The sequence below is a fragment of the Engystomops pustulosus genome, chromosome 3 (genome assembly GCF_040894005.1).
Source record: "Engystomops pustulosus chromosome 3, aEngPut4.maternal, whole genome shotgun sequence".
Taxonomy (NCBI): domain Eukaryota; kingdom Metazoa; phylum Chordata; class Amphibia; order Anura; family Leptodactylidae; genus Engystomops; species Engystomops pustulosus.
Genome location: NC_092413.1, coordinates 9,276,596 through 9,299,206, shown reverse-complemented (window position 1 = coordinate 9,299,206; position 22,611 = coordinate 9,276,596). Strand labels below are relative to the sequence as shown.

Genomic DNA, 22,611 nt, shown 5'->3' with positions numbered 1-22,611 from the left:
GAGATTTTATTTGTATTCTGTTTTCTTTATGTTGTGTTGTAAATACTGTATATATTGTATATAGTGGGGTTTGGGACATAGTGTTAGGTTGGGAGGGGGGTGATGGTGATGGGATTTACGAACTGTTGGACTCTATGACCCTGGGCACTGGTCTGGACTACTTAACGCAAACTTTGGACGTTAGACCAGTGTCTGGGGGGAAGGGGAGGGTGCGGGCGAGGGATTTAGTTTAGTGTAGTGTTATGTGTATTTGTTATTATATATTTAAAAAAAAAAAAAAATGTGTGGGGTGGTTTGTTATTAGAGGGTGTGGGGTGGGTTTATGTATATTTATAGTCATTTATGTTTATTTGTGGGTGTGGCTTGTCTTTGTTTATTGGTTTGGTTTAGGTTGTGATAATCGGTTGCGTGGGGGTTGTGGTATTTGGTGTTTAATCATTTCGGTGTATTGTAAGGTATGAATGGGGCTGGACCAGCAGGTAAGATATTGTATATATTGTATATTAGGTTTTGTTTGTATTGTTATGTTTTTTTACTTTTATATAAAATAAAAGATCTACAGGATGTAACTCAGGATCAGTACAGGATAAGTAATGTCATGTATGTACACAGTGACTGCACCAGCAGCAGAATAGTGAGTGCAGCTCTGGGGTATAATACAGGATGTAACTCAGGATCAGTACAGGATAAGTAATGTCATGTATGTACACAGTGACTGCACCAGCAGCAGAATAGTGAGTGCAGCTCTGGGGTATAATACAGGATGTAACTCAGGATCAGTACAGGATAAGTAATGTCCTGTATGTACACAGTGACTGCACCAGCAGCAGAACAGTGAGTGCAGCTCTGGGGTATAATACAGGATGTAACTCAGGATCAGTACAGGATAAGTAATGTCATGTATGTACACAGTGACTGCACCAGCAGCAGAATAGTGAGTGCAGCTCTGGAGTATAATACAGGATGTAACTCAGGATCAGTACAGGATAAGTAATGTCATGTATGTACACAGTGACTGCACCAGCAGCAGAATAGTGAGTGCAGCTCTGGGGTATAATACAGGATGTAACTCAGGATCAGTACAGGATAAGTAATGTCATGTATGTACACAGTGACTGCACCAGCAGCAGAATAGTGAGTGCAGCTCTGGGGTATAATACAGGATGTAACTCAGGATCAGTACAGGATAAGTAATGTCATGTATGTACACAGTGACTGCACCAGCAGCAGAATAGTGAGTGCAGCTCTGGGGTATAATACAGGATGTAACTCAGGATCAGTACAGGATAAGTAATGTCATGTATGTACACAGTGACTGCACCAGCAGCAGAATAGTGAGTGCAGCTCTGGAGTATAATACAGGATGTAACTCAGGATCAGTACAGGATAAGTAATGTCATGTATGTACACAGTGACTGCACCAGCAGCAGATAGTGAGTGCAGCTCTGGAGTATAATACAGGATGTAACTCCAGGGTTCGGGTGCGTTATAGATGATGTATTAGACCCTCTTGAGAATGGATTTATTTTACTGATATTCTATGCAAATTATTAACCACACAGATGAGAAAAAAAAATAGTTTTCATCTCTTTTATTCATACACAGTAACAATGCACTTTTCAAAGGGTCTACAACACATTTGATCCCTTCACAAATGATTACAAAGTGAAATGAGAGAACACATCAGAGGAAGTGACTGCGCCGGATGATAAAGGGATGAAACAAGGATTATGGGAGGAGGAAAGAGGATCAGAATATCAAACAGAAAACAGTGATTAAAAGCAGAACCATAAAAATAAAACCCATAAAAAATTCCCCTGACAGATGCGCGCTCGTATACGTGTCATATATGTGTCATATAGCGCTATACGGTGTCACCATGGACGCTGCTCACCAGAGCTGGAGGTGTGTACATATCTATCGGCAGGGTTTGGCTTGGATTATTTGCGGAATATAAAGTGCAATTACACATAAACCTGGATACAGACAGAAGGGTAAGATATCGGAGCGGAAACTTCGAAGGCAACAAGTATCCGAGTTCCCCCATCATCTTGCAGAGAACCCGATAAACATTGGGACCAGAAGCTTTGACACTTCGGTGAAGCCACAAAGATTGACTCTTACAGAGGACCTTTCACCATCTTCCACCGATTCTTGCTTAGCTGGAATTATCCCAACAATTTTCCAGCAATCAGCGCCATTACCCTTGGCTCGCTCTACGGTCAGCCTGGCTCCACCCATCTGCCAGTAAATATTGACATTAATTAATCCAAAAACGTGGGGCTAGAGAAAATCCTGACTCAACAAATTGGTGAAGGACCTAAGAAGCAAAAATGGTGCTGAAGACGGTGAAATGTCCTCTTCAACCACCTCCACAAACCACAACACTTGGTAACCTGTATTAGGCTCCATCCTTGAGGAAGGGCAATAAGCCCTCAGTGTAATCTTCGGTATTACGCAAAAGTTGACCTCTTACATGATATAATAGGTCACACTCCACTGGTTCCAACACAGTTAATAAAGTTTCTCCAGCTCCCCCCATTCACTCCTGAAAATCTTGCCACCCAATATCTTACTAAGGGTGTGTACCGTCAGGTGGGTTGAGCCAGGCTGTCTGGTCTAGTCCAGACCACCGGACAGCTGGTACTATAGGGTAACCGTCAAGGCCAAAAAGCTAATATTTGGTGAATGATGGTGTCCAACGTAACAGTGATTCATGGCTAACAACTTGCTTGACTCGCTTTGTCTGAAGACCACCATTTGCTTCTTCGTTTAGCGGTGGGGCCAACCATGACACACATGGCGCTGAGGCACTGGTTGGGTTGTGAGGATTCATCGAGTGTCACACAGTGTTTGCCGATTGTTTTTGCTGTCCACTTTTTCACGAGTCTGGTCAAAGAAAAGACCTCATGGACAATTCACTCTTTACTATATCCAAGATGGTTGGACTGTGATATAGATTACATGATCTACCAGACAACGGTCTAGAGAATCAAATCTTGGTTGACTTTGGATTGTCCTGCATGTAGTCGTAGAAAGTCTTAAGGTCTTCTTATACAAAGTGATAAACCTTCAAGTTCCACTAAACCATTAAAAACATCTGTGTTTACCATAAATTTGATTGTTCTAAGAATAAAACCATAAACCATCTCCAGACCATGAAAATTTCACCCTGCCATAGCTCAGTGCACAATCAATGATTTCTCATTTCTATACAGGTAATCTTCGATAGGTCGATGGTGCTCAAAACAGACAGAAACCATATATTTTCCTCAGTGGCTTAAGACCCCACAGGCCACAAATAAAAAAAGCTTCATTCATGAGTGGTCTGGATCGACTTGTGTGTATGTTCTAGGGTTCTAGACGATGAGCAGCTGTCGATAACCTCCTCACCGCTTATCACAAGAGTCATCAGAGGTCATGTGAGGATCTCGCTGTCTTGTGTATGTATCTTATTTATAGAGTCTAGTTAACTCTGTCACAATCAATGAAATGTCCAAGAAAAGCTCTGGATGGCCATGAAGCCAACCACTTTCTACATACCATACAATTAGAGATATTATTTGGATGGTCTGACACTCATTTAGAGATGGATTCCAATTTGGGAGTTCTATTTACTTGGAGAGAATGCATGTATGTATCCAATAGGACACTTTATTGTATCCTTATTACAATCAAGAACTGGTTAGTTCCTTTGGGCAAACATGGTGGACACCAAAATTGGTCTACATAATATCTGCACAAAAACTGCCTCAAGTTGGGGATTGGTACAAATACTGGGTGTTGTCCAATAGATTCAGAATCTCAAATGACTCATGTTGTCTTTTCCTAAAATATAATGCTACCTTTTAGACAAAGGCAGTGATGGATGGTCAAGCACTTAGGACTTTATAGTTAACTTTCCTGGTCAGGGTCCAAAACAGAACTTCTATTCCTTCCTATGGACCTGAGAGATGGTCATTTACAAAAACAATGAAGTCTCACGAGTAAAAGAAACTGTAATAACAAGGAAGGGGAATCGTAAATATCACATCCTCATCCAAGATCATTTTCCACCTCAACTTTCTTTTTGTGGAGTGGACCTCAAGAGGATGGAAGGAAGTCTGCTGGAAACTGAAGGTTTTTATATACGAGGAGGTTCTCCTGAATTCCTACAGAGAAGAAGATCCAAACGAGGCCAAAATAGGACAAGTGTTAAAGAACCAGATATCACTAGTAGGAGAGAAGTTCACACTACATCATCTACTAATGTGTCAAATTGTTATTGTCGTGGTGCAGACAAATCTTCAACAATGTAATTGGACAAACCACTTTGGTAATATAGATCTGTGGGATGGAAATCTTGATCTCCAGTCAAGGTATCTTTATCAAGGAAGGACGTCAAGGAAGCGAACACACAAGTGCCCACGTCAATTTGGAAATTTCAAAAGGTAGTGGACAACTAGGAACATGAAAGAGCATGTAGTGTGGATTTATCCCATTAGACTGTCTTTTACAGGGAAACATTATGGGTCTCTCACACGTGAGGACCTGAAAATCTGACGAGTCCTTGTCTCAAAGATAGATTTGAGGGGTTGTGCCAGTAAAGTTGGGACATCTCAAGAATTGGGCCTAAAGGTCTTATAAAGTGTTTCAAAGGACCACATTGCAAGTAAACGAGCTAAACCTCCTTAGTAAATGGAGTGGACATCAAGAACAAGCACCTGCAGTCAATTCTGTACACATGCCTTTCCATTGTTTTGATTATCGGTTGTTAGATCTTTGGACCCCAAAAGATCATCCAGATCTAGGGAATTATTGTCCATCGTGTCATAAACCCTTTAAAATGGACCTTGCAACATCAAGGAGACATTTACATAGCCCCTGAATGCACTGAAAGACTTCACAGATATCAGGTCCATTAATGGCTCCTCTCTGCGGAGTCTTCTGGTTCTGGTCTTGATACCTTGCAAGATAAAGATCCTGTATTAAGTCCTGCACCTTCAGAATTTCTGGATTATCACAAAAGATTGAAGTAATTTAATTCCACAGGCAATAGAAAAACCCAAAAGAAATGACTCCAGAGCCATAAATTGGACGGTAAAGAGTTACGAATTCCCAGACAACTGAAGGTGCCAGGTCTAAGAGAAGACCTGTAGCTCCAAAATCAAAAATTTCCATTTATCCTCGGTAAATGATTAAAATGTATTTAGGAAACAACAGTCTGGATGGTTCAAAAACCAAAAATTGCATGATCCTATGTATTTATACGACTATGTTCCTTGTCAGCAGAATGAGCAGAGTGGTGGGTCTCCATTGTTTCATTGAAGATTAGAGCTTGAAAGGTTCATTCATGATGATGATGATGATGGCCCATTTCTCCAGGTCATCACCACTACCTTGGTTTCAGCCAGTCTACAAAAAAACTGGGCCCCTTAAGGTCGTGTTCTCCTTTCTCCATTAGATGATAAGCCATCGGCTGGTCTACCACAGAAGGTTTCTCAAAAAGGCATCAGTCCTAGGTTCTGGTTCCTAGGTTGGCAGCACCACATTATGGACTGTGAAGAGGAACTCATTGTAAAATCCTCTAAGGGGTAAGGTATATTTTTTCTGAATCGAAGAGCATTCCTCACTATATAGGACCTACTGACAGGAAGGTATGCACCAAGGAATATAAAAAGGGCAGACCCGAAAACCTGAGGCTTTTACAATGGCGCACCAGTACGTGAATCGGTAAGTTGTAGGCCCTGCTAGGATTATGGATATAACAGGGAAGGTGGTCCCCCACTTGGAGCTAAAACAGAGACGCAGAGTGGTCAGAGGATCTCGTGATGACGTGGTCAACCCCAAGGGATTGTCACTCTTGGCGTATCTTTTACAACGGGGATGACTGGGGACAAGAAAAAAATTCAAAATTTTTGCTCAAAATGTGATTGACAAATCTCTGCTGAACATCCAAAAGAAACAGAAATATAAACGTCTATGCGCACAATGGTGGATATTCCTTCAAGCACGATTTTAAGAAAAACAAAAAAAAAAAAAAAAAGAGCACATAAAAATAAAACACACGCACACACACACACAGATACAGTATAAGGAAATCATCCGATTGTCTACTCAACAGATAATATAATATCTTGGGTATTTTGTGGGACAACAGATCAACCCTCGAATACATTCAGTGATACAGTATGGCTGACTTGTCATAATAGACTTGTGTTTTCCTATAAATATCGGTAAAATGTTTTCTTTTTCCAAAGACGATAGTTTAGATATCTGGAAATATGAGTAAAGGAATTCCATCTTCCATCATCTTCCATCATAGGTTCCTATTTGTGGACCCCAGACCATATCCGGAAAGAAGTGGCCTTGATGTTCCCTAAGAGAGCCCAAATCGCTTTGACACTGGTCAAACATTTGAGAAGTCTGGAAGATCCTCAATAGATTGGATCTTTCAAGGATTAGTACTTAATTTCAATGCCCAGGTCCAAACTCACTGAACCCGCCTACCCCAGACTGTTGTCGGTAAGTAGTGGCCTAGGGACTCGTTAATAAATCCTCAAAGATGTGTCTTTCATTGGATAGATCCAAACTAATGGACCCTGTACTATTCCCAGAAAGATAGAAAGATATGGCCTTAGGGCTTCCACAAGTGCCAAGTTACTTTGAGATGATTAGAGAGAACCTGTCATCAGAAATTGACGTTATAAACCACTACCAGAATATTGTCGAGTAACACCATCTAGTTTTTGTTTCTTCCATGATCCATGGGAGGACATTGGGGGACCTCTGAACTCCTCCTCTACCATAGTAATCACAGAGATCTGCTAGTAAAGGGAACTTTCTGAGGAAGAGAGAGCTTGACTTCAGTGTAAAAATCTCCGCCTCCTTGACTTTATACAACCGATTCACATCTCAATTCAAAAGTAGATTTTTTTTGGATGAAGCCACCACACTGGGTCATGAAAGAGACGTGATCTGGAAGGAGTGTCAGCTGCTTGACAACATACTGCTAGTGTTTTGTTAGGTCAATGTCTGTGAGAGTTTCCCTTTAAGAACCTTCTATGACTAGTTCTTTCTAGAACAACTGTTTCCATAAAGCATCTAGAAATCCTCAGGGATGTCAAAGTTTCCTACGTTTTTGACCACTTCTGAAGAAGACTTGCTCTCACTCATGTTTGGTGGGCACTTGAAGTATTGGTAACTGCAGGTTATCCCAGGTCCTTATGAAGTGTGGGCAATCGGGTGCTGTCCAAGAGCTGGCAAAGTACGGATGCCAAACTTTGAGACCCTTGGGTAAGCTTCCTCACAAGCACAACATGGCGGATACAAAATTGGAGGCCCTGTATTAATTCACTTTGCCCGCTGTGGCTTGCCGGTTGGTGTGATATCGGTGGCATGACAGCTCGATGAGCTCAAGTCCCCCGAAATACTTTTCCTGAAGGACAAAGATGACTATCATGATCAGGGTGTACCACCGTACGATGCTGTACAGGTAGATGAGGTAAAAGCACACAACGATAAGGGTTGTCCAGTACAACAACGAAGCAAACTTTATCAAGTGCACCCTGAGTTCTGATTTGCAAGGAGGGATACGGCTTCGCCTTGTGACGTCAAAGTATCTCTCTCCTTCGTAGAAGGTGCGCAGCCGCTCCTCCTTCTCCTTCCAGCGTTCCTGGCACCACAGCTGGAGGTCCTCCTTCGAGGTGGGCAGGCTACTGACCGGATACCTACGGACATGGAAGTGGATCTCCTTGGGGAAGTTGCCCATGAGGATGTGTTTCTCGGTTTGAGGAATGTTGTGAGGGTAGGCCACGGTTATATCATGGATGGCATCAAGGTTGTTGCCTGAAGGAGAGGAGAAAAATGTAAAGTTAAATGGACAACCCAATAGAAGATCAAAAGCCCTGAACCCATCCAAGTCTCCTCGTCCCGTGACTATGGGCTATGGCTATGTTAGACTAGGCTAGCCTACTGATATGGAGGAACGGTTACACCCAATTTATTCCTTTAACTCCTCTGGTAGAGTACACGATTGTTGTGAAGAATTATTTTTACTTGTTTCCAAGTGTTGGACTCTACAACCACCGTACATCCAATCCTAGAGCAGGATATTCGGGAAATGGTCTGTGTACCTTAAGGAATTCGGAGAGAGGAACCATGAGATCCCTGGAGATGGGGGAAGATGCTCCTAAGTATTTGTGGTTGTAAGAAAAGGGCCAATGGGTTTATTCTTTACCTTCCTCACTGTAGGATTACAAGTTGGATTGGACCTGCATGGACTGGTAACCGGTGGCCCGCTCCATCTCTCTGCTTAGAGTAGGATGGATTTTGTGTCATGTAGTCATTATTTCTCTGTGGCGTGTGCCAGCTGTGCCCGCTGTGCTGGCAGGGACATTACTCCTACCCGCCGTTCTGCTTGGATGGACAGATTCATTGAATGAGGGAGCAGATACGACGGGCTCCAGCATCTGCAGGATGGAGGAGGCTCCGACCCTCGGACCGGATGATGGACGGGGAACAATTTATCCTGCGGCATCTCCGAGCTTTATAATGAGCGGAGTCACCCAGGATTGGTGATGCCATACATCATACAGGACCGCTGCTCATACAGGACTATGGGAAAGGCTACACGCGCTAGGCTTAGATACAAAGCACAACAGACAGTATCGCATGTCAGATGAGAAGATGCTAGATATTATATACACAGCTCTGCAGACTTAGTTGATCATATAGCCTGCAGTATGAACAGGCTTAAAGGGGTTAGCCGAGTCTAAGAAATAATTTAGGGTTGGGGCAGGCTATTTAAAAAAAATAAATGTGTACTTACCTCCTCCCACGCTGCCAATGTCCTGCGCTGTGGTCCGTCTGATCTGTTCCCCGGTTTGTCTACAGGGGAGCACAAGGAGCTTCCGGACGTCCAATGCCATCTCCCAGCGCCCTACAATGGTGAAAGATAGGGCCGGCCTGAAGCTCCCTGTGCGCGGGACATCAGCAGCGCCGGAGCAGGTAAGTACACATTTATATTTTTGCCCGGCCCCAAGTTGTTTCTTAAACTCGGATAAGCCCTTTAGCGGACAGTATCACCCAGGATATCCCTGGATACAGTGTTTTGGAATCCAGTATTACTCTTGGATAGTATCACACACAACTAGTTTAGATACATGACCCATCAGACAGTATCCCCAATAGCTTGGATACACCGCTGTAGTGGCTATAATAAGGCTCTAGGCGCTGTGGAGCGGCTGTGCTGTCGTTACAGTGTGATATAAGGACGTTACGTCTTGGCTGGCACAATCTGCTGCTGCCTTTGTCTGTCTCCGGTTTCGGGGCTATTTATAGCAGGTGCGCGCCCGCCGCCCCCCCCCACCACTTATACATTGCATTTACTTCAATCGTTGAACAATTTCACAAAAAAAAAAAAAAGACAAATTTTTTTCTCCGCGGATCCGCTGAGCCGTCGCTTTGAAGATTCGCCTGCAATTTTCTCAGAGGTGTCGAGGGCAGGAGGTCCGCGGAGCTGCGGCGGGTGCGGGGCTCTTATAAAATTCCATTACTCGCCTGCGGCCCCCTCCCCCGGTCTCTGCGGGAAGAACTCTAGACCCTCCGTTATGACTGACGTCAGAATGGAGATGAGACCCTTGATTAATGGCTGCCTCGTCTTCAATGTGCTGAGGCAGCGGATACAATGTGACAAACAGAAACCTTCATACAAGTGTCAATGTGCGGCTGAGCCCCCGCGCACCGCCTCACCCCACTCATGAATATGGACAAGACACACAAAATCTAACTAAGTCTTAGTAAAAGGATAACACCAGGACAGTGATAGATGGGACGCGCCAAAAATGTACAGATGAGACACGAGTACGGGGTCTGCTGATAACAAGGGGCGTCAGAGACGGATGAGGCGAGGGAAAGGCAAATACACGACATGGAGGATGTGCAAGAAGCCATAAGACAACTACAGCGTGTGCGGAAGACGTATGGGGGGAGGTATATATGGAGGGGGGTATGTAGGGAGGGGATGCTAGACGTCCCAATAGGTTTAAGGAAGGAGAACAGATGATATCTATATCATCTCTATATCTATATGACTATAAGATGTGGAAAACATGTACAGGATGTGTAGATGATATGTATAGGAAATGTACGGATTGTATATAGTGGCTCCTTCGTTGTCCTGGTGGTGCCGGGGATCGCTGTCCTGGTGGTGCCGGGGATCGCTGTCCTGGTGGTGCCGGGGATCGCTGTCCTGGTGGTGCCGGGGATCGCTGTCCTGGGGGTGCCGGGGATCGCTGTCCTGGGGGTGCCGGGGATCGCTGTCCTGGGGGTGCCGGGGATCGCTGTCCTGGGGGTGCCGGGGATCGCTGTCCTGGGGGTGCCGGGGATCGCTGTCCTGGTGGTGCCGGGGATCGCTGTCCTGGTGGTGCCGGGGATCGCTGTCCTGGTGGTGCCGGGGATCGCTGTCCTGGTGGTGCCGGGGATCGCTGTCCTGGTGGTGCCGGGGATCGCTGTGCTGGTGGTGCCGGGGATCGCTGTGCTGGTGGTGCCGGGGATCGCTGTGCTGGTGGTGCCGGGGATCGCTGTGCTGGTGGTGCCGGGGATCGCTGTCCTGGTGGTGCCGGGGATCGCTGTCCTGGTGGTGCCGGGGATCGCTGTCCTGGTGGTGCCGGGGATCGCTGTCCTGGTGGTGCCGGGGATCGCTGTCCTGGTGGTGCCGGGGATCGCTGTCCTGGTGGTGCCGGGGATCGCTGTCCTGGTGGTGCCGGGGATCATTGTCCTGCTGGAAGACCCGACCACGTTTCATCTTCCTTGCCCTCGCTGATGGAAGGAGGATTGCAGGATACACGGCCCCATCCATTCTCTCATGTTCACTGATCAGTGGTCCTGGTCCCTTGGCAGAGAATCAGCCCCTCGTCATGATGTTGCCCCCCCCATGATGTACAGGAGGTAGGTGATCTCTGGATGCAGTCACTCTCCTCCAAACACCACGAGCTGTGTTTCTACCAAACACTTCTACTTAGGTCTCATCTGACCACATGACCTTCTCCCAATTCTCTTCTGGACCATCCAAATGCTCTCTAGCAAACCCCAGACAGAGCCGGATATGTACTGGCTTAAGCAGCACAGGAGATATATAGATAGGTATGGGATATGTACTGGCTGTACAGGATATATAGAAAGGTATAGGATGTGTACTGGCTTAAGCAGCACAGGATATATATAGATAGGTATAGGATATGTACTGGCTGTACAGGATATATATAGATAGGTATAGGATATGTACTGGCTGTACAGGATATATATAGATAGGTATAGGATGTGTACTGGCTGTACAGGATATATAGATAGGTATAGGATGTGTACTGGCTGTACAGGATATATAGATAGGTATAGGATGTGTACTGGCTGTACAGGATATATAGATAGGTATAGGATGTGTACTGGCTGTACAGGATATATAGATAGGTATAGGATGTGTACTGGCTGTACAGGATATATAGATAGGTATAGGATGTGTACTGGCTGTACAGGATATACAGATAGGTATGGGATATGTACTGGCTGTACAGGATATATAGATAGGTATGGGATGTGTACTGGCTGTACAGGATATATAGATAGGTATGGGATATGTACTGGCTGTACAGGATATATAGATAGGTATAGGATGTGTACTGGCTGTACAGGATATATAGATAGGTATGGGATATGTACTGGCTGTACAGGATATATAGATAGGTATGGGATGTGTAGATGATATATGGGACGGAGATGCCTATAGTTTGGCATCAGGACAATCGCTATACTGAGCGTCCCGTTACCCGTATAATATTATTTGGGGATGTGACAGCTCGGTAGGAGATGGAGGGACACGTATTTGCTCCTCTGCAGACGAGTTCTGTGATTGATAAATAAATTGATAATTACCATTAGCAGCCTCACTCCCGGAGGAGCCGGGGACTCGTTAAATCTTCGCTCCATAAAGCCAATATTAACTCAGCGACGCTCACGAAAAACGTCTCAAATACCACAAAACCTTATTTATTGTTCAAGAAAACTAAATTGAGCTAAATAGGGAGTAGGATGACGAGGCGCTATAGGGGAGCGGAGGAGCTACAGGGGAGCGGAGGATGAGGAGGAGGATGAGGAGGAGCTACAGGGGAGCGGAGGATGAGGAGGCGCTACAGGGGAGCGGAGGATGAGGAGGAGGATGAGGAGGAGCTACAGGGGAGCGGAGGATGAGGAGGAGGATGAGGAGGAGCTACAGGGGAGCGGAGGATGAGGAGGCGCTACAGGGGAGCGGAGGATGAGGAGGCGCTACAGGGGAGCGGAGGATGGGTTATAGGGGAGCGGAGGATGGGTTATAGGGGAGCGGAGGATGGGTTATAGGGGAGCGGAGGATGAGCTGGTGTTATAGGGGAGCGGAGGATGAGGAGGAGCTATAGGGGAGCAGAGGATGATGTAACATTATAGGGGAGCGGAGGATGATGTAACATTATAGGGGAGCGGAGGATGAGGAGGAGCTATAGGGGAGCAGAGGATGATGTAGCATTATAGGGGAGCGGAGGATGATGTGTTATACAGGACCAGAAGATGATAAGGGGGTGATAGAAGAGCGCAGAACTACATACCGTATGACATCCTACAGAATACCCCATAGCCCTGTAAATATATAGCAGCCCCACCCATCACTTCCCATAATTAATCATCCTACAAGTATCCCCAATATATTTTTTTGGCAGTGAGCAGACGGCTGTGCCCTGGCTCCAGGTCTCGGGTGCACAATCCCGCTGCCAGCCCGGACATGTCCGCACACAGCAGCATCTTCTCATTAAGACTCAATCACAGGCAGAAAACAAGCCGGGCTTAAAGCCGCCGAGGGTATAAACTTCATTTTCATTTCATTAGGCCACCTGGAGGCCGCAATCAATGAGCGAGCCTGACGTCAGCCGCTCTCCCGCTTCATTAAAATGTTCATTTCATGCCTTTAATTCCCTTCTTATGATGTGCTGCTACCGGACGCCACGTGCCGGGGGTTACTCCGAGGCAACGCGGACACACAACATGCTTACACTCCAGCAGCTGTGCAACTACAACTCCCAGCATCTAACTAGTGCCTCTAACGTGCAACTGCTGATACAATGTTACACTGCAATGGTTCGTGTTGCAGTGCCCCATGTGGACAAAGAAGAGAACTGTACGTGGTATCAATGGTAATTTAATTGGTTCCCCCTACACAACTGCGGACCTATCCATAGGGTGAGGGTGTCCCTTGTGGAGTTTTTTCTAATTCTTACAAAACCCCTTTTACAGTCACTTTACATCTTCCAAGACTGTGGGTCTAAAAGTAGTTTATGGACGTGGTTTATGGACAGACCATAAAACACATTTCCTAATATGTTGTCCCTCTCCGGGTCCTTGGCTCGGAGGCTCCACATCGGCGGATTGGAACAATTCTTGGCCCGCAGATGGTCCACCCCTGACCCCGGCTCTCGAGGACGTGTAAATCTCCCTCTCCGGTAACATCTCTGGTATTTTCCAGGTGAGAGCGTTGGCTCGGTGAACACATATCTATTGTGCTGGGTGCCAGGCGCATGACGGGCGGCCCGCTGAGTGCGCTGGGGCTGATTAGCCGCTCATTATGCTCCTCGTTAAGCTTCTCCCGGGGGAACGCTGCTGCCAGTCATCATTACTGGAAATCGCTGGAGAACAGGACCATAGTCATCTCTAAGAAGAGCTCTTATAGGATAGGAATCACTATCCTGGGCACTGGCCGCTCCTCCTGGCACTGGAACCAATGTAATGGCACCGCAACGTCGCCTTAGGACATTATCAGTGGTGCAAGTCTCACTCATCATATGGAGAGCCAAGGGAAGGCTTTCGGAAGAGCCGCAAGTTACAAAATGCGTCACGATAAGGGTTCAACCCAGGAGCTTGCGAAATATTCTATCCCTTATCACTAGGCGTCAATGGAGCCTGACCTAAGTGGTCTAACCAGGAGCCACACAAACCTCCGTATAGCATTACCTGTTTGGTATACAAAGTGTAAGATAGTAGGAGGGAGAAGATCTTTATCAATTTACAGGCGAGATGTAACCATCCCAGCATTGCTCTCTCCATTACACAGACTGGGATCTAATAATCCAGCAGAACCTTGAATACAGCTCTGGATGTGATAGCAGGGGCGTGAAGACTGGGATCTAATAATCTAGCAGAACCTTGAATGCTGCTCTGGATGTGATAGCAGGGGCATAGAGCCTGGGATCTAATAATCCAGCAGGACCTTGAATGCAGCTCTGGATGTGATAGCAGGGGCGTAAAGACTGGGATCTAATAATCCAGCAGAACCTTGAATACAGCTCTGGATGTGATAGCAGGGGCGTGAAGACTGGGATCTAATAATCCAGCAGAACCTTGAATGCTGCTCTGGATGTGATAGCAGGGGCGTAAAGACTGGGATCTAATAATCTAGCAGGACCTTGAATGCAGCTCTGGATGTGATAGCAGGGACGAAGAGCCTGGGATCTAATAATCTAGCAGGACCTTGAATGTAGCTCTGGATGTGATAGCAGGGGCATAGAGCCTGGGATCTAATAATCCAGCAGGACCTTGAATGCAGCTCTGGATGTGATAGCAGGGGCATAGAGCCGGGGATCTAATAATCTAGCAGGACCTTGAATGCATCTCTGGATGTGATAGCAGGGGCATAGAAACTGGGATCTAATAATCCAGCAGAACCTTGAATGCTGCTCTGGATGTGATAGCAGGGGCGTAAAGAGTGGGATCTAATAATCCAGCAGGACCTTGAATGCAGCTCTGGATGTGATAGCAGGGGCATAGAGCCTGGGATCTAATAATCCAGCAGAACCTTGAATGCATCTCTGGATGTGATAGCAGGGGCGTAAAGACTGGGATATAATAATCTAGCAGGACCTTGAATGCAGCTCTGGATGTGATAGCAGGGGCGTAAAGACTGGGATCTAATAATCCAGCAGGACCTTGAATGCATCTCTGGATGTGATAGCAGGGGCGTACAGCCTGGGATCTAATAATCCAGCAGGACCTTGAATGCAGCTCTGGATGTGATAGCAGGGGCGTAAAGACTGGGATCTAATAATCCAGCAGAACCTTGAATGCAGCTCTGGATGTGATAGCAGGGGCGTAAAGAGTGGGATCTAATAATCCAGCAGAACCTTGAATGCTGCTCTGGATGTGATAGCAGGGGCATAGAGCCTGGGATCTAATAATCCAGCAGAACCTTGAATGCATCTCTGGATGTGATAGCAGGGGCGTAGTGCCTGGGATCTAATAATCCAGCAGGACCTTGAATGCTGCTCTGGATGTGATAGCAGGGGCGTACAGCCTGGGATCTAATAATCCAGCAGAACCTTGAATGCTGCTCTAGATGTGATAGTAGAGGAGTAGAGCATGGGATCTAATAATCTAGCAGAACCTTGAATGCAGCTCTGGATGTGATAGCAGGGACGAAGAGCCTGGGATCTAATAATCCAGCAGGACCTTGAATGCAGCTCTGGATGTGATAGCAGGGGCGTAAAGACTGGGATCTAATAATCCAGCAGAATCTTGAATGCATCTCTGGATGTGATAGCAGGGGCATAGAAACTGGGATCTAATAATCCAGCAGAACCTTGAATGCAGCTCTGGATGTGATAGCAGGGGTGTAGAGCCTGGGATCTAATAACCTAGCAGAGCCTTGAATGCTGCTCTGGATGTGATAGCAGGGGCGTAAAGACTGGGATCTAATAATCTAGCAGAACCTTGAATGCTGCTCTGGATGTGATAGCAGGGGCGTAAAGACTGGAATCTAATAATCCAGCAGGACCTTGAATGCAGCTCTGGATGTGATAGCAGGGGCGTAAAGACTGGGATCTAATAATCTAGCAGAACCTTGAATGCTGCTCTGGATGTGATAGCAGGGGCGTAAAGACTGGGATCTAATAATCCAGCAGGACCTTGAATGCAGCTCTGGATGTGATAGCAGGGGCGTAGAGCCTGGGATCTAATAATCTAGCAGAGCCTTGAATGCAGCTCTGGATGTGATAGGGACGTAGAGCCATCAGAGTTGTAAATTCTGCTCTGGCTGTGACATGATGAAAGGCGACTCCACACGCAGTTTATAATATCTCTCTCTGTGCGATTTCCCATCCCCCATAATCATTGTGGGAGTACAGATAATAAATAATTATATATAAATAACGTTGGCAGTGAAATCTGCCGTCCTGTGCACTGGATCAGCTGCGGGGTCACCTCTCCACATAAGGGGGTACTCGAGCCCCACACCCGCTGTTCGATAATTGCGTCCTCTCCAACCGGCGGCTGCGTCTCCCTCATTACCCGTGGAGCTCGGCCATCATGAAAATTCATGTGCTATACCTCAGCCATTACAATAATGTGACTAATCTGACATACGCTGTGTCCGTGGATAGATTAGCCGCCTGGCCGCTGAGGAGGGGGGTGCCGGGGGTAATTACTTACACTCAATGGGAAGCAAATGTAGCACAAACACGAAATGGCCCCGAAATATCGGAACGCAAAATGAAAAAAGGCGCCTTCTGCCGCGTTCTAGCTGATGGAACAAAACATGGCTGAGAGCCACTTCACAGCGCGGCGCCGATAATGGAGGCATCACAGCGCCAGGTGCCGGGAAAGTGGAGAGTCATCCGGGAAATTACATGCCAACGTGTCCCGAACATGGCACACATCACACAGGAGCGGGAAGGGGGAAGATAATGTACTGCCCCTTTAAGAGGTAACACAAGCATGGACTGACTTTTAGCTGTTGTTTTACATAGGACTGCAGGTAATATGGCCTGAATCTGTCCTCAGGGAACTATAGTAATGAGTTATTTATGGGCTCGCATAGGACTGCAGATGATATGGCCACATTATCTGCCCTCGAAGAAACACCATGCGGCTCATTTACAAAGGGTCCGTCGGATGCATTTTCGTTGTGTTTCCCGTCGATTTCCATTTAGCACGGAATTTCCCCGGGATTTTGGCACACGTGATTGGATTTGCCGGCTTGCACGTGGGGGGGGGGGGGGGGGGGGTATGGGGGGCATCGGACAAACCGCGCAATTTAAAAAAAGATATGTGTCGCAAGATCAGCACTCACGTGCACCGGGAAGAAGGTGAACTCCGGCGGACCTCAGCGCGGAAGCAACGGATGCAGGAACAGGGGCACACGAGCTTTGTGAATCGTGCAGGACCCGATCCTCGTCGGACAACGCACCGCGGGAACGCAACAGGACCAGGTAAGTGAATGTGCTCCCATAGATGTAATATACGGTCTGTAATTATAACATGTTATCTGTTGTTTACATGGGACTGCAGGTAAAGCTACCTCATGGTCGGTCGTCTGAGTGGTATCATCATGTATTGTGTAGTTTTATGTGGAGCTGTGGGTTAACTTGACTGGAAGCAAATCCACTTAAAGTGACTCACCTGTTATTCTCCACAGCACTGCGAGCAAATCTACTTTACGGCTTATTCTCGGGTAAGTACAAGAAATGACGTGACATAGGACTGCAGGTAAATCTATTACATTACATTATGTGTTTTCTTACATAGGACTGCAGGTAACTCTACCTGCACTTATCTGCATGTTATCCCATATTCTGTGGAAAGGTGACAACACAAAGCAAAATACCAGAGAAGTTCAAGGACTGCACCTTGTTGGTCAATCCCTCTGGGGCCCGCACCCATCCCTGGTCCGGCCCAGACACTTTGAGTAGTGTACCAGGTTAGTTGATCCCTCTGGGCCCCTGCACCCATCCCCGGTCCGGCTCAGACACTTGAGTAGTGCACCAGGTTAGTTGATCCCTCTGGGCCCCGCACCCAGCACTGCTCCAGCCAGGACACTGAGGAGTGCACCAGGTTAGTTGATCCCTCTGGGCCCCGCACCCAGCACTGCTCCAGCCAGGACACTGAGTAGTGGACCAGGTTAGTGGATCCCTCTGGGCTCCGCACCCAGCCCCGTTCCGGCCAGGACACTGAGTAGTGGACCAGGTTAGTGGATCCCTCTGGGCTCCGCACCCAGCCCGGTCAGGACACTTTGAGCAGAGGACCAGGTTAGTGTATTCCCCTGGGCCCCACATCGGCCTCTCTCCACTGTGTAGCTGCTGACCTGTGAGGTGCTACAATGTGGTCAGGATGGGAATCTTACCCGGAGTATCCAGCGACTATTCCCCCCTCTCCAGCGCTCGACCTTTACACTTTGATAGAATTTTGCAATCCAAGCAGAAGCGCCGGTATTGCACCAAGCATTGTGCAGATCGCATGGAGCCGAGCTATTCCCGGCCGCCCCGATACCCGGAGTGTGGATTTAATGAGCGGTTACTAAGCGGCTTACGGCTTCACTAAGCCATTATTAAATATTACCAGGAAGAAATGTTACCAAATGTTCCAGGTCCCCCACCCCAAGAGAGGACAATGGCACACGTGCTAAAGGGAAAGGGCACCCTCCGGCGAGCAGGACAGGACTAGCAGGACACCTCTATAAATATGGGGAGGGAGCAGGACAGGACTCGCAGGCCACCTCCATGACTGAAGGAAGCTGGCCCCCCCCTTCCTTCTCTCATGGAGGTGGCCTGCGAGTCCTGTCCTGCTCCCTCCCCATGAATAGGGGGGGGGGGGGACATCTCCATGAATGGGGAGGGAGCAGGATTTTCAGACTTAATTATATGTCAATATTTATCTTCTCTTAATTACTCCTTGATTGATTTACAGATGTGTTTATTGCTCAAGTTACAAGTGTCGGCGCAGCGGCCGTACAACAGATTGACAATAGCGCTCTGGATGTCGTGACCTTTGCATCTTATCGTCACCGCTGCACGGCGCGGAGAAACCTCACAGCCTGACCGGCATCATGTGCCTCCTGCCTCTCACACAATGGACCCCTGTGAGCCGCTCGCCACAGCCGGCAGCACAATAGCGCTGTCCTGTGCTACATTAACTATTTATAGCCGCTGCATGATGTATTTTTAATCTATTTCCATGTTGCGTTGCGTTGGTGGCTAATTACTTCCCCGAACCCTTACTGTGTTTCACTGGATGAAATGTAAGAAGAGACTATCAGGAGAAGTTTCCACTGGGTGCTACATAAGCAAAGCTCCCATCTAGGCTCCATTACAGACGATGGAGGAGAGATTGTGCACAGCAGCTCGGGACCCGTCCCCTGAGATGGGTGCTAGCAAGCCAGGAGGCGGATAACACCTGTCACCCAGAACACAGAGTATTTTATATATAACCTTGTAACCACATTGAACAGAACAATCTAATATAGTGCCCTGCAGCAGTAGCGGGAGGAGAGAGCTGGATGCCGCCATGCTGCATGTACCACTCACCACTGCTGCGCCATCCTGCATGTACCCCTCACCACTGCTGCGCCATCCTGCATGTACCCCTCACCACTGCTGCGCCATCCTGCGTGTACCCCTCACCACTGCTGCGCCATCCTGCGTGTACCCCTCACCACTGCTGCGCCATCCTGCGTGTACCCCTCACCACTGCTGCGCCATCCTGCGTGTACCCCTCACCACTGCTGCGCCATCCTGCGTGTACCCCTCACCACTGCTGCGCCATCCTGCGTGTACCCCTCACCACTGCTGCGCCATCCTGCGTGTACCCCTCACCACTGCTGCGCCATCCTGCGTGTACCCCTCACCACTGCTGCGCCATCCTGCGTGTACCCCTCACCACTGCTGCGCCATCCTGCGTGTACCCCTCACCACTGCTGCGCCATCCTGCGTGTACCGCTCACCACTGTTGCGCCATCCTGCGTGTACCGCTCACCACTGCTGCGCCATCCTGCGTGTACCGCTCACCACTGCTGCGCCATCCTGCGTGTACCGCTCACCACTGCTGCGCCATCCTGCATGTACCACTCACTACTGCTGCGCCATCCTGCGTGTACCGCTCACCACTGCTGCGCCATCCTGCGTGTACCGCTCACCACTGCTGCGCCATCCTGCGTGTACCGCTCACCACTGCTGCGCCATCCTGCGTGTACCGCTCACCACTGCTGCGCCATCCTGCATGTACCCCTCACCACTGCTGCGCCTGCGCCGCCCACCTCAGCTTCACTTCAAATCAAAGCGGAGTGAAGAGGTGAGAGGGGAGCGCCAGGAGCACCTCCTCTTTACAGGGACTATGGAGGTTATTTGGAAGTTGTGCTTTGTTGAGGGCGCCCTTTCAGGATGACAGGTTCTCTTTAGGTTGTGTAGTTCAATGATTTCTGACCACTGCTCCACTGATCTCCCAAGAGGCTCCTGTGGCATTCAGATTATACAGCGTGCAGGAGGCTGGGTCATCCTGCCAAACTGCATTGGTGTCACTGACCTCCCCCTGCTGTGCTGACCTCCCCCTGCTGTGCTGACCTCCCCCTGCTGTGCTGACCTCCCCCTGCTGTGCTGACCTCCCCCTGCTGTGCTGACCTCCCCCTGCTGTGCTGACCTCCCCCTGCTGTGCTGACCTCCCCCTGCTGTGCTGACCTCCTCCTGCTGTACTGACCTCCCCCTGCTGTACTGACCTCCCCCTGCTGTACTGACCTCCCCCTGCTGTACTGACCTCCCCCTGCTGTACTGACCTCCCCCTGCTGTACTGACCTCCCCCTGCTGTACTGACCTCCCCCTGCTGTACTGACCTCCCCCTGCTGTACTGACCTCCCCCTGCTGTACTGACCTCCCCCTGCTGTACTGACCTCCCCCTGCTGTACTGACCTCCCCCTGCTGTACTGACCTCCCCCTGCTGTACTGACCTCCCCCTGCTGTACTGACCTCCCCCTGCTGTACTGACCTCCCCCTGCTGTACTGACCTCCCCCTGCTGTACTGACCTCCCCCTGCTGTACTGACCTCCCCCTGCTGTACTGACCTCCCCCTGCTGTACTGACCTCCCCCTGCTGTACTGACCTCCTCCTGCTGTACTGACCTCCTCCTGCTGTACTGACCTCCCCCTGCTGTACTGACCTCCCCCTGCTGTATTGACCTCCTCCTGCTGTATTGACCTCCTCCTGCTGTACTGACCTGCACTGTGACTGATCTCCTCCTGCTGTACTGACCTCCCCCTGCTGTACTGACCTCCCCCTGCTGTACTGACCTCCTCCTGCTGTACTGACCTCCTCCTGCTGTACTGACCTCCTCCTGCTGTACTGACCTCCTCCTGCTGTACTGACCTCCCCCTGCTGTACTGACCTCCCCCTGCTGTACTGACCTCCCCCTGCTGTACTGACCTCCCCCTGCTGTACTGACCTCCCCCTGCTGTACTGACCTCCTCCTGCTGTACTGACCTCCTCCTGCTGTACTGACCTCCCCCTGCTGTACTGACCTCCCCCTGCTGTACTGACCTCCCCCTGCTGTACTGACCTCCCCCTGCTGTACTGACCTCCCCCTGCTGTACTGACCTCCCCCTGCTGTACTGACCTCCCCCTGCTGTACTGACCTCCCCCTGCTGTACTGACCTCCTCCTGCTGTACTGACCTCCTCCTGCTGTACTGACCTCCCCCTGCTGTACTGACCTCCCCCTGCTGTACTGACCTCCTCCTGCTGTACTGACCTGCACTGTGACTGACCTCCTCCTGCTGTACTGACCTGCACTGTGACTGACCTCCTCCTGCTGTACTGACCTGCACTGTGACTGACCTCCTCCTGCTGAATGTGGAAGACATTTTTGTTAATGAAATCTGAACATGTCTATAAAAATTGTGTTTAACAATATTTGCTGATTTTTGCGCTTGTGGCACATTATTCTGCCCTTGTCCGGAACAAACGCAGCGGAAAATGAGAAATAAGGGATGAGCACAGTCACTTGGAAGAGCGAATTCTACAAGGAGAACTGCACAATTGTTTCCTGTAATTGGCAGTCTGGTTCCTGGATCTCACAGACGGCTTTCCAGTGCCAACATGATAAGTGATGGCAGTCAGCGGGCACAGCTGCCCCTGGCACAGCACTGCATCCAACACAGCTGGGGACAAGGGGAGATAACAGCACAACACCGAGTATACAGGATCATATACAGCAACGCGTCATACACCTGCCTCCACATCATTATATACAGGAGATCCCCAGGTTATACCGGCTGTACATATATCATTATATACAGGAGATCCCCAGGTTATACCGGCTGTACATATATCATTATATACAGGAGATCCCCAGGTTATACCGGCTGTACATATATCATTATATACAGGAGATCCCCAGGTTATAGCGGCTGTACATATATCATTATATACAGGAGATCCCCAGGTTATAGCGGCTGTACATATATCATTATATACAGGAGATCCCCAGGTTATAGCGGCTGTACATATATCATTATATACAGGAGATCCCCAGGTTATAGCGGCTGTACATATATCATTATATACAGGAGATCCCCAGGTTATAGCGGCTGTACATATATCATTATATACAGGAGATCCCCAGGTTATAGCGGCTGTACATATATCATTATATACAGGAGATCCCCAGGTTATAGCGGCTGTACATATATCATTATATACAGGAGATCCCCAGGTTATAGCGGCTGTACATATATCATTATATACAGGAGATCCCCAGGTTATACCAGCTGTACATATATCATTATATACAGGAGATCCCCAGGT

The 22,611-nt window shown here is 48.3% G+C and overlaps 1 protein-coding gene across 2 annotated transcripts in view; it reads right to left on the bottom strand.

Moving 5' to 3' along the window:
* Window positions 1–1,576: 1,576 nt before the first annotated feature.
* LCLAT1 (lysocardiolipin acyltransferase 1) overlaps window positions 1,577–22,611 on the bottom strand; it is a 56,070-nt gene continuing 35,035 nt past the window's right edge. For both annotated transcript variants that reach the window (XM_072139979.1, XM_072139978.1), the window contains exon 6: window positions 1,577–7,827. In XM_072139979.1, the coding sequence (XP_071996080.1) occupies window positions 7,328–7,827 (500 nt within the window). In that variant the 3' untranslated portion in view covers window positions 1,577–7,327. The remainder of the gene's footprint in view (window positions 7,828–22,611) is intronic.